The sequence below is a fragment of the Molossus molossus genome, unplaced genomic scaffold, assembly GCF_014108415.1.
Source record: "Molossus molossus isolate mMolMol1 unplaced genomic scaffold, mMolMol1.p scaffold_m16_p_1, whole genome shotgun sequence".
In the NCBI taxonomy this organism is placed as follows: domain Eukaryota; kingdom Metazoa; phylum Chordata; class Mammalia; order Chiroptera; family Molossidae; genus Molossus; species Molossus molossus.
In genome coordinates this window covers 252,295,221-252,309,642 of record NW_023425344.1, presented here as the reverse complement: position 1 = coordinate 252,309,642, position 14,422 = coordinate 252,295,221, and the positions used below count along the sequence as shown (strand labels likewise).

At 59.6% G+C, this 14,422-nt stretch overlaps 1 gene segment (V, D, J or C); it reads left to right on the top strand.

Annotated features, from left to right (window-relative positions):
• The window catches only part of LOC118634475, a 99,343-nt gene extending 88,212 nt beyond the window's left edge, over positions 1 to 11,131 (top strand). Inside the window, 6 exon segments of the C gene segment in view lie at positions 3,435 to 3,725; positions 4,009 to 4,050; positions 4,166 to 4,495; positions 4,583 to 4,903; positions 6,299 to 6,429; positions 10,056 to 11,131. Coding sequence covers positions 3,635 to 3,725; positions 4,009 to 4,050; positions 4,166 to 4,495; positions 4,583 to 4,903; positions 6,299 to 6,429; positions 10,056 to 10,139 — 999 coding nt within the window.
• The last annotated feature ends 3,291 nt before the right edge of the window (positions 11,132 to 14,422 follow it).

The following is a 14,422-nucleotide window of genomic DNA, read 5'->3' as shown; positions in this document are numbered from 1 at the left end:
AGCTGGCAGAGCTTGTACAGGTGAGCAGGGGGCTGGTGGGAGGGCAGGGGACAGGGAGCTGTCTCTGGAGCTCTGGGGGAGCTGGCAGAGTTTGTATAGGTGAGCAGGGGGCAGGGAGCTGTCCCTGGAGCTCTGGGGGAGCTGGCAGAGCTTGTACAGTTGAGCAGGGGGCTGGTGGGAGGGCAGGGGGCAGGGAGCTGTCTCTGGAGCTCTGGGGGAGCTGGCAGAGCTTGTACAGGTGAGCAGGGGCCAGGGAGCTGTCCCTGGAGCTTTGGGGGAGCTGGCAGAGCTAGTACAGGTGAGCAGGGGACAGGTGGGAGGGCAGGGGGCAGGTAGCTGTCTCTGGAGCTCTGGGGGAGCTGGCAGAGCTGTGCAGGTGAGCAGGGGACAGGTGGGAGGGCAGGGGACAGGGAGCTGTCTCTGGAGCTCTGGGGGAGCTGGCAGAGCTTGTATAGGTGAGCAGGGGGCAGGGAGCTGTCTCTGGAGCTCTGGGGGAGCTGGCAGAGCTTTTACAGGTGAGCAGGGGACAGGTGGGAGGGCAGGGGGCAGGTAGCTGTCTCTGGAGCTCTGGGGGAGCTGGCAGAGCTGTGCAGGTGAGCAGGGGGCTGGTGGGAGGGCAGGGGGCAGGGAGCTGTCCCTGGAGCTCTGGGGAGCTGGCAGAGCTTGTACAGGTGAGCAGGGGGCTGGTGGGAGGGCAGGGGGCAGGGAGCTGTCTCTGGAGCTCTGGGGGAGCTGGCAGAGCTTGTATAGGTGAGCAGGGGCCAGGGAGCTGTCCCTGGAGCTCTGGGGGAGCTGGCAGAGCTTGTACAGGTGAGCAGGGGACAGGTGGGAGGGCAGGGGGCAGGTAGCTGTCTCTGGAGCTCTGGGGGAGCTGGCAGAGCTGTGCAGGTGAGCAGGGGGCTGGTGGGAGGGCAGGGGACAGGTAGCTGTCTCTGGAGCTCTGGGGGAGCTGGCAGAGCTTGTATAGGTGAGCAGGGGGCAGGGAGCTGTCTCTGGAGCTCTGGGGGAGCTGGCAGAGCTTGTACAGGTGAGCAGGGGACAGGTGGGAGGGCAGGGGGCAGGTAGCTGTCTCTGGAGCTCTGGGGGAGCTGGCAGTGCTGTGCAGGTGAGCAGGGGGCTGGTGGGAGGGCAGGGGGCAGGGAGCTGTCCCTGGAGCTCTGGGGGAGCTGGCAGAGCTTGTACAGGTGAGCAGGGGCCAGGGAGCTGTCCCTGGAGCTCTGGTGGAGCTGGCAGAGCTTGTAGAGGTGAGCAGGGGGCTGGTGGGAGGGCAGGGGGCAGGTAGCTGTCTCTGGAGCTCTGGGGGAGCTGGCAGAGCTTGTACAGGTGAGCAGGAGGCTGGTGGGAGGGCAGGGGACAGGGAGCTGTCTCTGGAGCTCTGGGGGAGCTGGCAGAGCTTGTATAGGTGAGCAGGGGCCAGGGAGCTGTCCCTGGAGCTCTGGGGGAGCTGGCAGAGCTTGTGCAGGTGAGCAGGGGGCTGGTGGAAGGGCAGGGGGCAGGGAGCTGTCTCTGGAGCTCTGGGGGAGCTGGCAGAGCTTGTACAGGTGAGCAGGGGACAGGTGGGAGGGCAGGGGGCAGGTAGCTGTCTCTGGAGCTCGGGGGGAGCTGGCAGAGCTGTGCAGGTGAGCAGGGGGCTGGTGGGAGGGCAGGGGCCAGGGAGCTGTCCCTGGAGCTCTGGGGGAGCTGGCAGAGCTTGTGCAGGTGAGCAGGGGGCAGTTGAGAGGGCAGGGAGCTGTCTCTGGAGCTCTGGGGCAGCTGGCAGAGCTGTGCAGGTGAGCAGGGGGCTGGTGGGAGGGCAGGGGGCAGGGAGCTGTCTCTGGAGCTTGGGGGAGCTGGCAGAGCTTGTACAGGTGAGCAGGGGGCAGTTGGGAGGGCAGGGAGCTGTCTCTGGAGCTCTGGGGGAGCTGGCAGAGCTGTGCAGGTGATCAGGGGGCAGGAGGCAGGGAGCTGCCTCAGGAGCTCAGTGTATGAAAGGGCTGAGGTGAACAGCTGAGGAGAGGGATCTTAGGCAGTGTGGGTATGTCGTGTTGGCCAGGCTGGGGTCAGAGGAGGACACTGTAGCTCTGGCAGAGCCTGAGGACCTTAGTCCAGAAATAGGGTACCTGGCGCCACGGCCTGCAGGATTTCAGGGTCATGGCTCCAGATGGCGGTGCTGAGGCCACAGGGCGGGAGGGCTGGGCCTCAGCTGGCCAAACTGGGCTTCAGGTGGGCAAAGGCGAGACTGCATGGGCAGTTGGCCTGAGCTCCCCTGCGGGTCCAGGAAGCAGGACAGCGGTGGGGACAGGGAAGGCTTGTGGGGAGCAGCCGGGGGAGGTGAGCTGCAGGGCACTGAGAGGCCGAGCACCCCAGGCGGCAGGCAGAGCCTGTGCCCCTGGCTGGGGGACAGAAGGGCAGAGGTCAGTGCCAGGAGCTCGGGGACCAGGGCAGAGTGGGGACTGAGCAGAGAAGGAGCAGAGACCGATGAGGGCTGGGCCATGAGCCTCCCTGCGGAGAGAGCCCGAGGGGCCAGGTGGGCCGGGCACAGAAAGCAGGGGTTAAGAGCGCACCGTCGCAGAAGGCTCTGGGAGAAAGGGGCATGAGGACCCCTGAGGAGACCAAGAGGGCCGCAGTTTCTGGGCCCAGAGGCACCAGTCCTGTTGCAGGGACCTGTGGGGAGGTGCTGAAACAGGATGGGGTGGCACCGTTCAGGGCCTGCGCCAGGGCGTCCAGCCTGCCGTGGGAGTGGGGAGAGTGGGAGGGGGAGGGGCAGCAGGGCAGGCCCTGGGGCCGGGCTGCTGGAGCCAGGATCAGGGGACAGGCCTGGCCTTGAGGTGGCGTGTGCCTTGGCCACAGTGGGGTCAGGGCACTGATGCCAAGGCCAGTGCCAGACTCCAAGCCATGCTGAGGAGCGGCTGGGCTCAGAGAGGACCAGGGCAGGAGGTCTCTGGACTGAGAAAGAGCTGGGGTGGCCGAGGACACGGCGGCTGGTGGGAAGGAACGCGGTGAGCCCCAGAAGCCTGCCGCAAGGACCCAGGGGAGCCTGCAAGGCCGAGGCAGATTGAGCAGCCTGGGCTGGGGGGCCACAGGGCCGAGGAAAGAGCCTCCCAGGGACAGAATCCAGGGCAGAGAGCAGACACGGCAGGGGCTCCTGGCAGAGGCCCACCGCACCTGAGGGGAACAGAGAAAGTCAGGCAGAAATAGGAGCCACAGGTCAGGGCTCAGCAGGCTCAGTGAGGACAGGGGCTGGGGCGGAGGGGACTCACCCAGCCTCACCCAGCGCTGGCTGAGATAAGCCAGCACCCACAGCTGCAAAGGCATGAGGCCCTGGGTGGCAGAGAGCCACACGGGCAGCTGGTCTGCAGACTTCTGGAAGCTATTGGCCATGGGCACTGGGCTCAGCGCTGTCCCAGGCCTGGGCACCTGGCAGCCTGGCAGTCACATGGCCCCCTCTCTTGCAGCCTCCACCAAGGCCCCGTCGGTCTTCCCGCTGGCCCCCAGCTGTAAAGACACACCCGGCTCCACAGTGTCCCTGGCCTGCCTTGTCTCTGGCTACTTCCCTGAGCCAGTGACTGTGTCCTGGAACTCCGGCGCCCTGACCAGCGGTGTGCACACCTTCCCATCCGTCCTGCAGTCCTCCGGGCTCTACTCTCTGAGCAGCATGGCGACAGTACCCACCAGCAGCTGGTCCAGCCAGACCTACACCTGCAATGTAGCCCACCCGGCCAGCAGCACCAAGGTGGACAAGACCGGTGAGAACACAGCCACAGAGCGGGTGTCCACTAAGAGACAGGCCCAGGCAGCCTCCTGCCTGGACAGACCACAGAGCAGGGGTAGTTGCCCCCACCTGAGGGCCTCCCAAGCTCGAGGAGGGGTCCTCTGGGCATTTTCACCAGGGTTAGGATGGGCACACGCTCTGGGGCCACAGAGGTGTTTGCTGGGCTCAGACCTGCCAAACCCTAACCCTGACCTGAGCCCACCCCCAGGGCCATGCCCTCCCAGGCCCCAGTAACACTCTGTCTGTTCTCCCTGCAGTGCCCAAAGGGAACAGACCCGAAAAACCTTGCAAATGCCCAGGTGAGTAGAGCACCCCAAGCAGAAATCCTGACCTCAGGTGTGGCCCATGGGGGGACAAGTGCCTGGGCGAGGTCTTCCTAAGTGCTAACCCTGTCCACTGTGTCTCCCCCACCAGCTTGTCCAAACCTGGGAGGGCCCTCGGTCTTCATCTTTCCCCCACACCCCAAGGACACCCTCATGATCGCCCGGACTCCCAAGGTCACGTGTATGGTGGTTGACGTGGCCACAGAAGACCTCGAAGTTGAGTTCACCTGGTTCGTGGACGACGTAAAGATGGACACGGTGAAAACGAAGGCCCAGGAAGAGCAGTTCAACAGCACGTACCGCGTGGCCAATTCCTTCACCGTCTCGCACCAGGACTGGCTGAAGGGCAAGGAGTATAAGTGCAAGGTCAACAACAAGGCCCTGCCGGCCCCCATCGAGAGGACCATCTCCAAGGCCAAAGGTGGGGGCAGCAGACAGGCAAGGGGTGGGTTTTGGGAGGCCAGCCCTCTACCTGGGAGTGACCATCTGTGCTGACCCCATCCCACAGGGCAAGTCCGGGAGCCACAGGTGTACACCCTGCCCCCACACCCAGACGAGCTGACCAAGGACACAGTCAGCGTGACCTGCCTGGTCAAAGACTTCTACCCAGCGGACATCAGTGTGGAGTGGCAGAGCAGCGGGCAGCCAGAGCCGGAAAACAAGTACATCGAGACCCCGCCCCAGGAGGACGAGAACAACTCCTACTTCCTGTACAGCAAGCTCACTGTGGACAAGAACAGGTGGCAGCAGGGGGTGGTTTTCACGTGCGCGGTGATGCACGAGGGCCTGCACAATCACTACACCCAGAAGACCGTCTCCCAAAACCCGGGTAAATGAGCTGTGCGCCCGGCTCCCCGCACCCCCACCCGTGTACATACCCTTGGGCACCCAGCATTAAATAAAGCACCCAGCGCTGCCCTGGGACCCTGCGACACTGTCATGGTTCTTTCCGAGGCAGAGCTCAGGCCTGGCTCTGGGGCTGGTTGTCACCATTAAGGAGAAAGAGCTGGCCCCACTGGGGCAGGATTCAGAGCCTGTAGGTCTGCAGGTGCCCAGGACAGGGGATGGGGCTTCTGGGCAGAGGCTGTTCCTCAGGCCCACCCCAGCCAGCATCTACGCTGGACTGGAGCTGTGGACAGGGGACAGGAGAAGCCCCTCCCCAGCCCCTCAGGGATATGAGGGCCCACTTCGCCCCACCTCTGAACAAGCTTGGCTGTGGGACAGCCTGTCTCCAGGGTTCCTTGTCCACTGGGTCTCTCTGGGGCTCTGTGAGGTGGCTCTGTACCCACATAGGAGGCATGCGTGGCCCAGGGTGTTGGGACAGGCCCTCCATGCCCTCAAGACCAAGCCTCCCACCCTCCCGCAGGCGAGGGGTCTCTGCCTGGCTTTGTCCTGCCTGGGGCCAGGCCTGTCCACTCAAGAGGGCACTCACCCTATTGCCCCAAAGGGGCAGAGGCAGGTAGCCCTGGGGTCCCAAGAGAGGGACTGTCCAGATGCCCACATGGACACTGAGCCCAAACCCATTGAAAACAAGTCACCCCCACTGACCAGCACCAGCTCAGGTGGCCACCTTCACACATACACACACATGAACACTCTCATGCACACACAGACACGCCTTACACTGTGGGGCTTCCCACAAGGCACCCTGCATAGGACCAAGCCAGAGAACAGAGAGGGTCCTGTGAACCCTCACCATAGACACCACCCCCACCTGGCCCCACTCCCTCCAGTGCCCCAGGGGTAACTCAGCACCTTATCCCCCAACTGAACAGCTCAGACAGCCCCTCCTCCTCCTCAGCACACCTACCACCATCCCCAACATGCAGAAACATCCCCACCACACCTCACCCGCCCTCAGACCTGCCCCTTGTCCCAGCACTCCCACATTGACCTGGTGCTGACCCCTCTCCAGGCAGGGCCCCTCGCACCCTCCGACCCCCAGGGGGAGTAGGCAGAGGACCTGGTGGACTGCAGAGCAGGCTGGACTGTGGGGCCAGCCCACCTTGTCCCCACAGGGCCCAGTGCAGGTGGCAGAGAGGAGATGGGACAGCCCCAGGCCAGGCTGAGACCTGAGGCCCAAGGTGGAGGATGGGGGAGCTGGGCACCACTGGCCCAGCCTGGCAGGACCTCCCACCCTGGCACAGAAAGAATCCCCAGGCCCCACTAGCCCCATGCCAGTCCACCACGGCCACGAGCACTGACCACCTGCTCCCCTGTCCAGAGCTGCTCCTGGATGAGAACTGTTCAGAGGCCCAGGTCGGGGAGCTGGACGGGCTGTGGACCACCATCTCCATCTTCATCACCCTCTTCCTGCTCAGCGTGTGCTACAGTGCCACCGTCACCCTCTTCAAGGTGGGCCCAGTCCCCACGCTGTCACCGTGCTGTCCCCGTGCTGTCCACATGCCATCCACGTGCTGTCCCAGTGCTGTCCGCATGCCATCCACGTGCTGTCCCCATGCTGTCCACATGCCATCCACGTGCTGTCCCCGTGCTGTCCACATGCCATCCACGTGCTGTCCCAGTGCTGTCCACATGCCATCCACGTGCTGTCCCCATGCTGTCCACATGCCATCCACGTGCTGTCCCCGTGCTGTCCACATGCCGTCCACGTGCTGTCCCCATGCTGTCCGCATGCCATCCACGTGCTGTCCCCATGCTGTCCGCATGCCATCCACGTGCTGTCCCCATGCTGTCCACATGCCATCCACGTGCTGTCCCAGTGCTGTCCACATGCCGTCCACGTGCTGTCCCCATGCTGTCCGCATGCCATCCACGTGCTGTCCCAGTGCTGTCCACATGCCATCCACGTGCTGTCCCAGTGCTGTCCACATGCCATCCACGTGCTGTCCCTGTGCTGTCCACACACCATCCACATGCTGTCCCCATGCCGTCCACATGCCATCCACATGCTGTCCCCATGCCGTCCACACGCCATCCACATGCTGTCCCCACGCTGTCCTCATGATGTCCCAGTGATTTTCCCATGATATCGCCATGCCATACCCATAATTTTCTTATGCTGTCCCCACCATGTCCTCCTCACTATTTCCACACTGTCCCACAGTCTCACACTGTCCCCACACTGTCCCACATCGTCCCACACTGTTTCACACTGTCCCACACTGTCTTACACTGTCCCCACACTGTTCTACATTGTCTCCACTGTCTCACACTGTCCCACACTGTCCACACTGTCTGACACTCTCTTCCACTGTCTCACACTGTCCCACACTGTCTCACACTGTCCCACACTCTCTTCCACTGTCCCACACTGTCCCACACTGTCTCACACTGTCCCACACTCTCTTACACTGCTCCACACTCCTCCCTGTCCCACACTGTCCACACGTCCCCACACTCTCTTCCACTGTCCCACACTCTCTTCCACTGTCCCACACTGTCTCACACTGTCCCACACTCTCTTCCACTGTCCCACACTGTCCCACACTGTCTCACACTGTCCCACACTCTCTTCCACTGTCCCACACTGTCCCACACTGTATCACACCGTCCCACACTCTCTTCCACTGTCCCACACTGTCTCACACTGTCCCACACTCTCTTCCACTGTCCCACACTGTCTCACACTGTCCCACACTGTCTCACACTGTCCCACACTGTCCCACACTGTCTCACACTGTCCCACACTCTCTTCCACTGTCCCACACTGTCTCACACTCTCCCACACTCTCTTCCACTGTCCCACACTGTCTCACACTGTCCCACACTCTCTTCCACTGTCCCACACTGTCTCACACTCTCCCACACTCTCCCACACTGTCCCACACTGTCCCACCCTTCCCACACTGTCCCACACTGTCCCACACTGTCTCACCCTGTCCCACACTGTCTCACACTGTCCCACACTGTCCCACACTGTCCCACACTGTCCCACACTGTCTCACACTGTCTCACACTGTCTCACACTCTCCCACACTCTCTTCCACTGTCCCACACTGTCTCACACTGTCCCACACTGTCTCACCCTGTCCCACACTGTCTCACCCTGTCCCACACTGTCCCACCCTGTCCCACACTGTCCCACACTGTCTCACACTGTCTCACACTGTCTCACACTCTCCCACACTCTCTTACACTGTCCCACACTGTCTCACACTCTCCCACACTCTCTTCCACTGTCCCACACTGTCTCACACTCTCCCACACTCTCTTACACTGTCCCACACTGTCTCACACTCTCCCACACTCTCTTCCACTGTCCCACACTCTCTTACACTGTCCCACACTGTCTCACACTCTCCCACACTCTCTTCCACTGTCCCACACTGTCTCACACTCTCCCACACTCTCTTACACTGTCCCACACTGTCTCACACTGTCCCACACTCTCCCACAACTCTCCTTCCACTGTCCCACCTGTCTCACACGCTTCCCACACTCTCTTCCCACTGTCCCACACTGTCTCACACTGTCCCACACTGTCTCACACTCTCCCACACTTCCTCTTCCCCCTGTCCCACACTGTCTCACATCGCCCACACTCTCTTCCACTGTCCCCCCCCCACTGTTCTCAGCACTCTCCCACACTCTCTTACACTGTCCCACACTGTCTCACACTCTCCCACACTCTCTTACACTGTCCCACACTGTCTCACACTCTCCCACACTCTCTTCCACTGTCCCACACTGTCCCACACTCTCCCACACTCTCTCTCAATGTCCAGCACTTCTCACCACTCCCGTCTTCCACCTTCTCTTAACTGTCCCACACTGTCCCCACACTGTCCCACACTCTTCCACACTCTCTTCCACTGTCCCACACTGTCTCACACTGTCCCCACCCCTCTCTTCCACTGTCCCACACTCTCTTACACTGTCCCACACTGTCTCACACTCTCCCACACTCTCTTACACTGTCCCACACTGTCTCACACTCTCTTCCACTGTCCCACACTGTCCCACACTCTCCCACACTCTCTTCCACTGTCCCACACTGTCCCACACTCTCCCACACTCTCTTCCACTGTCCTACACTGGTCTCACCCTCTCCAACAATCTCTTACACGTCCACCACTGTCTCAACCTCTTCCCACACTCTCTTTACACTGTCCCACACTGTTCCCCACCTCTCTTCCACTTTCCCACACTGCGTCCCACACTCTCTCCCACACGCTCTTCCACTGTCCCACACTGTCCACACTCTCCCACAACTCTCTTCCACTGTCCCACACTGTCTCACACTTCGCCCCACTCCTCTTATCACTGTCCCACCCTGTCTCACCCTGTCCCACACTGTCTCACACTGTCCCACACTGTCCCACACTGTCTCACACTGTCCCACACTGTCCCATACTGTCCCACACTGTCCCACACTGTCCCACCCTTCCCACCCTGTCCCACACTGTCCCACACTGTCCCACCCTTCCCACCCTTCCCACACTGTCCCACACTGTCCCACACTGTCCCACACTGTCCCACCCTATCCCACACTGTCTCACACTGTCCCACACTGTCTCACCCTGTCCCACACTGTCCCACACTGTCCCACCCTGTCCCACACTGTCTCACACTGTCCCACACTGTCTCACCCTGTTCCACACTGTCTCACCCTGTCCCACACTGTCCCACACTGTCCCACCCTGTCCCACACTGTCTCACCCTGTCCCACACTGTCTCACCCTGTCCCACACTGTCCCACACTGTCCCACCCTGTCCCACACTGTCCCACACTGTCTCACACTGTCTCACCCTGTCCCACACTGTCCCACACTGTCCCACCCTGTCTCACCCTGTCCCACACTGTCCCACACTGTCCCACACTGTTTAATACTGTTCCATACTGTCCCCCTCACTGTCCTCACACATTCTCCACACTGTCCCCCTCACTGTTGTCCCACTGTCCCCCACACATTCCCCATGGTGTCCCCCCATTGTTTCACACTGTTCCCACACTGCCCCACCTGGCCCTCCCCTGCCCTGAGGAGGCTGACATGGGTCCCGTGCACTCGCCCCTGCAGGTGAAGTGGATCTTCTCCTCGGTGGTGGAGCTGAAGAGAACCATCGTCCCTGACTACAGGAACATGATCGGACAGGGGGCTTAGCACCACCCCTCCTGGGCAAGCATCCAGGGCTGCCCCAGACCTCGCACAGGACCAGGTCCGCTGGTTCATGCTGCTCGACCTGCTGCCCATGCCTGCTCCTCCTCCTTCTGACCTCAGTGCCCTCTGACCTCTCTACCCTCTGACCCCACGGCCACCCTAGGCTTGCACCTCCACCCTCTGGCCTCACAACTATCACAGGTTGCATCTGCCCTGTGACCCACCCCTCTGGAGAACCAAGTGGAGAGCAGGTCCCATCCCAACCTGAGCTGAAGGACACCCACCAGCCCCTCCATGGCAGCCGCCAAGACACCACCAAGAGCCCTGTGGACACCAGGGGCATCAGGGCCAGTGCCCTCTCCCAGGTTGTCACTGCCTAGGGTCAGTGTGTAGGTCCATCCTGAAGGAGACAGAGGCCCTGAATTCCAAGGGTCCATCAGGCAGGATCCAGGAGGCAAGGTTCCTGGGAAAATTCTGAGTACCCCACCAGGGAAGCTTTGGGATGCGCCCTAATGGTCACTCAGATCGCCTCTACCAGAGGAGACCTGAGGAGGAGGGTCTGGACCAGGGCTGCAGGGCGGTACCACCTCGGAGGGGTGGGTATCCAGCCACAAGTCTCCTGGGGAGGGGCTTAGTTACCAGATCACCAAGCAGGGGGGACCCAGCCTCAGTGGACAGAGGAGGTCAAGAGACATGGGTGTTGAGGTGCAGAGCACCAGAGAGCAGTGAAACAATGGGCCTGAGTCCCACCCACTCACCCTTCCCAGGGTCCCCCTGCTCCGGTTGCGGGGGGCTAAGAGCCAAGAGAACCGAATGGTGCATGCCCCCTGCCTTGGGGACCCAACAGGGTGGTTGGATGTCCTGATCTTCAGGGAGTGCCAAGTCAGCATGTCTAGATGGGAAGGAGGGAGACGCAGACCCCATGACCACAGGGGACGCACAGAGAGAGACTACTCAACTCTTTTCTTTTTAATTTTCTGGAGCCCACTGATGTTCTTTACTGTTTTTGTTTGTGTGTTTGTTTTTAATGATAATAAAACTTCTTTAAAATTTCTATAATTCACTGGGAGTCTTGTGCTCATACATCTCATGAAATCCACAACCTGGCTGAGTCACGCGCCGGGGGTCCTTCACGTTCTCCCAGCACCCGAACCTGCCAGCTCTCCATCTCCTCCTGTCCTCCACCCTGCAGCCAGGGTCCAGCAGGTGAGGAAGGGGGCCCAGAAACAAGGGGGCACAGGAGGCGCCTGGGGCTGGGGGCAGGACTGGTCTTGGCCAGAAGCAAGACACACATGTTGGGTGTGTCAGTCAGCACAGACAGGCGGCGGTAACTGTGTGCATAGACTCTCCCTCGGGCCTGGAGTCAGAGGGCCCAGAGCAGGTGGTGCAGGCTGGTTCCTCCAAGGCCTCTGTCCTTGGCGTGTGGATGGCCACCTTCTCCGTGTCCTCACGTGGCCGTCCCTCTGTGTGTCTGTGTCCTGATCTCCTCTTGCAAGAACATCAGTCAGACTGGATCAGGACCCACCCTGATTGCCTCGTTTTAATTTATTACCTCTTAAAAGACCCTATTTCCAAATACAGTCATGTTCTGAGGTGCTGAGAGTTAGGACCTCAACATGTAGATTTAGGGGACACAGTGCATCCACAAGCAGGTTGTGGGTACCAGGAATGAGAGCCAGGTGCAGTGCCAGGAAGGCCAGGCCAGGAGGAGCAGAGTTGGTGAATGAAGCCAGATACCTGCTCCAGAGTCAGGACACCTTCAGGCAGCAGGGATTCATCAGGAAGGTGGTCGTGTGACCTGAATCAGACTCGGGTTTGCACAAGGGAGTCGGATATTTTCCAGGGAGGATGAGGGGCCAGCAGGTTCCAGGGAAGGGTCAGGAAGGGAGGCCCCAGTAGATGCCACAGGCTTGTCCTTCACAGAGACGGGGCCAAGGCCCATCCTTCCTGGCAACACCCCTGGGCTGCGGAGATACACAGCCCTCAGGGGCGAAGCACAGTCAGCTGTGAGCCCGCCTCAGTAAACACTCCAGGAAAGGAGGGCGGGCTGTGCCAGGTGTTGGCCAGAACAGGCACAAATCTCCGAGGCCTGGTCGGGGGGCTCCAGGATCCTGGGCTTTGTCAAGGATGTCTTCCAGCACAGCCTGGGAAGCCAAGGATGTCCAGGAAGTGCCATCCCAGCTTCCTGTGGGCAGGAGAGAGAGGTTTTCATGCAGGAAAGGGGCCTCATTGCCCCAGTGGGAACTGGGCCACAGACAGAAGTCATGCACACAGATACTTGCACACATTCACAGGTACACACACACACACACACACACACAGGTCCTCACACACACAGAGATTCTCACACACACACAGATTCTTACACAGGTCCTCACACACACACAGGTACACACATACACATATACTCACACACACACACAGGTCCTCACACACACACAGATTCTCACACACACACACAAGTCCTTACACAGGTCCTCACACACAGGTACACACACACACAGATGCCCTCATACCCACATACACAGGTCCTCACACACAGGTACACACACGCACAGATGTCCTCATATACACGCACACAGGTCTTCACACATACACACAGGTCCTCACACACACACACACACACACACACAGGTCCTCACACACACACACTCACACAGGTCCTCACACACACACACACAGAAATCCTCACACACACACAGACCCTCACACACACACACAGGTCCTCACACACAGGTACACACACACACAGATGCTCTCATACACATGCACACAGGTCTTTACACACACACACACAGGTCCTCACACACACACACAGGTCCTCACACACACACACACACACAGGTCTTCACACACACACAGAGGCCCTCATGCACACACACTCGGACACTGAGCACCAGGGTCCACCATGCTGCCTTGTTCCTGAGCCTTAGCCCACACCCTCTGCTCCAGTGACCTTCCCTTTCATGCACCCAGCAGCTCCTGCCCCTCCTTTCTGCTCTATGCATCTTCCTTGAGTGCCCAGAAAACACAGTGCACCCCCTGTCCCTGTGTGCCTTCCCACTCAGGACCCACACGCAACTGTCTTCCAGGAGCCCACAGCTACTCCAGCCAGGGCCAGTCCCATCCATGTGGATGCCTGCAGACACCATGACAAAGGTGCACCCAGGTTCTGGCCTAGGACCAGAACAGGTGGGGGTGGGGAGGGTGAGGTGAATCTTAGCATCAGAATGGCTTGGGGTTACATAAACCCCGACCTTTACATGTACTCCAATCAAAATTCCAGCTGAGTTGCTTTTGTCTATCTGTCTGTCTTTCTGTCTATTTTTGAGATCCATTTACAGCTTAGACACTTTTGAAGTGCAAAGTTTAGGGAGACTCTCCCTCTAAACGTTAACATATACACAAAAGATTACTGAAAAAGCATGTTATGCCCTGGCCAGGCGGCTCAGTTAGTTGGAGAATTATCCCATACACCAAAAAGGATGCAGGTTCACCCTGGCCGGTTTGGCTCAGTGGTTAGAGCATCAGCCTGCAGTCCTGAGAGACCCGGGTTTGGTTCCCGCTAGGGGCACATACCTCAGTTGCAGTTTGTCCCCGGCCCTGGTTGGTCGTGCGGCTGGCAACCACTCAGTGTGTCCCTTTTGCGTTGATGTTTCTCTCTCTCTCTCCCTCCCACTCTACCTGAACAAAAAATGGAAAAATGTCCTCGGGTGAGGATAAATATTTTAAAAAACGATGCAGGTTCAGTTCCCATACCCAGGTCACCATTCAATCCCTGGTCAGGGCAACCAATCAATGTTTCTCTCTCTCTCTCTCTCTCTCTCTCCAATGAAAACATATCTTCAGGTGAAGATTGTGTTTTTTAAAACATGGGGCAGGAGGCCATGCAAAGACAGGCAGAAACCAGAGTGATGTCAGTTGTCTCCAGACCTCCCTGGAGCCCTCAGATGGAGCTCGGCCCTGCTCCCACCCTGACTGCAGGCTGCTGGTCTCTAGAATGGGAAAGAGCACATACTTGTGGCATTAAGGCACCAGTTGTGCAACTTTGTAACAGGAGCTGCAAGGCACTCACACAGCTGGTGACAGGGTTCTCACACCTCTGCAGGCACAAGCCTGGGGGTAAATAGTGATGAATTTGGCCACATGGAAATGAAGAACTTCTGCTGAACAAAACACATGTGATGAGCAGTGTGAAGAGACAGAGACTCACTGGAAGGTCATTGCAAGTTTAGCATTCAGGGACTAGCACTCAGGAGGACTGCCTTGCAGATTCCCAAGAAATT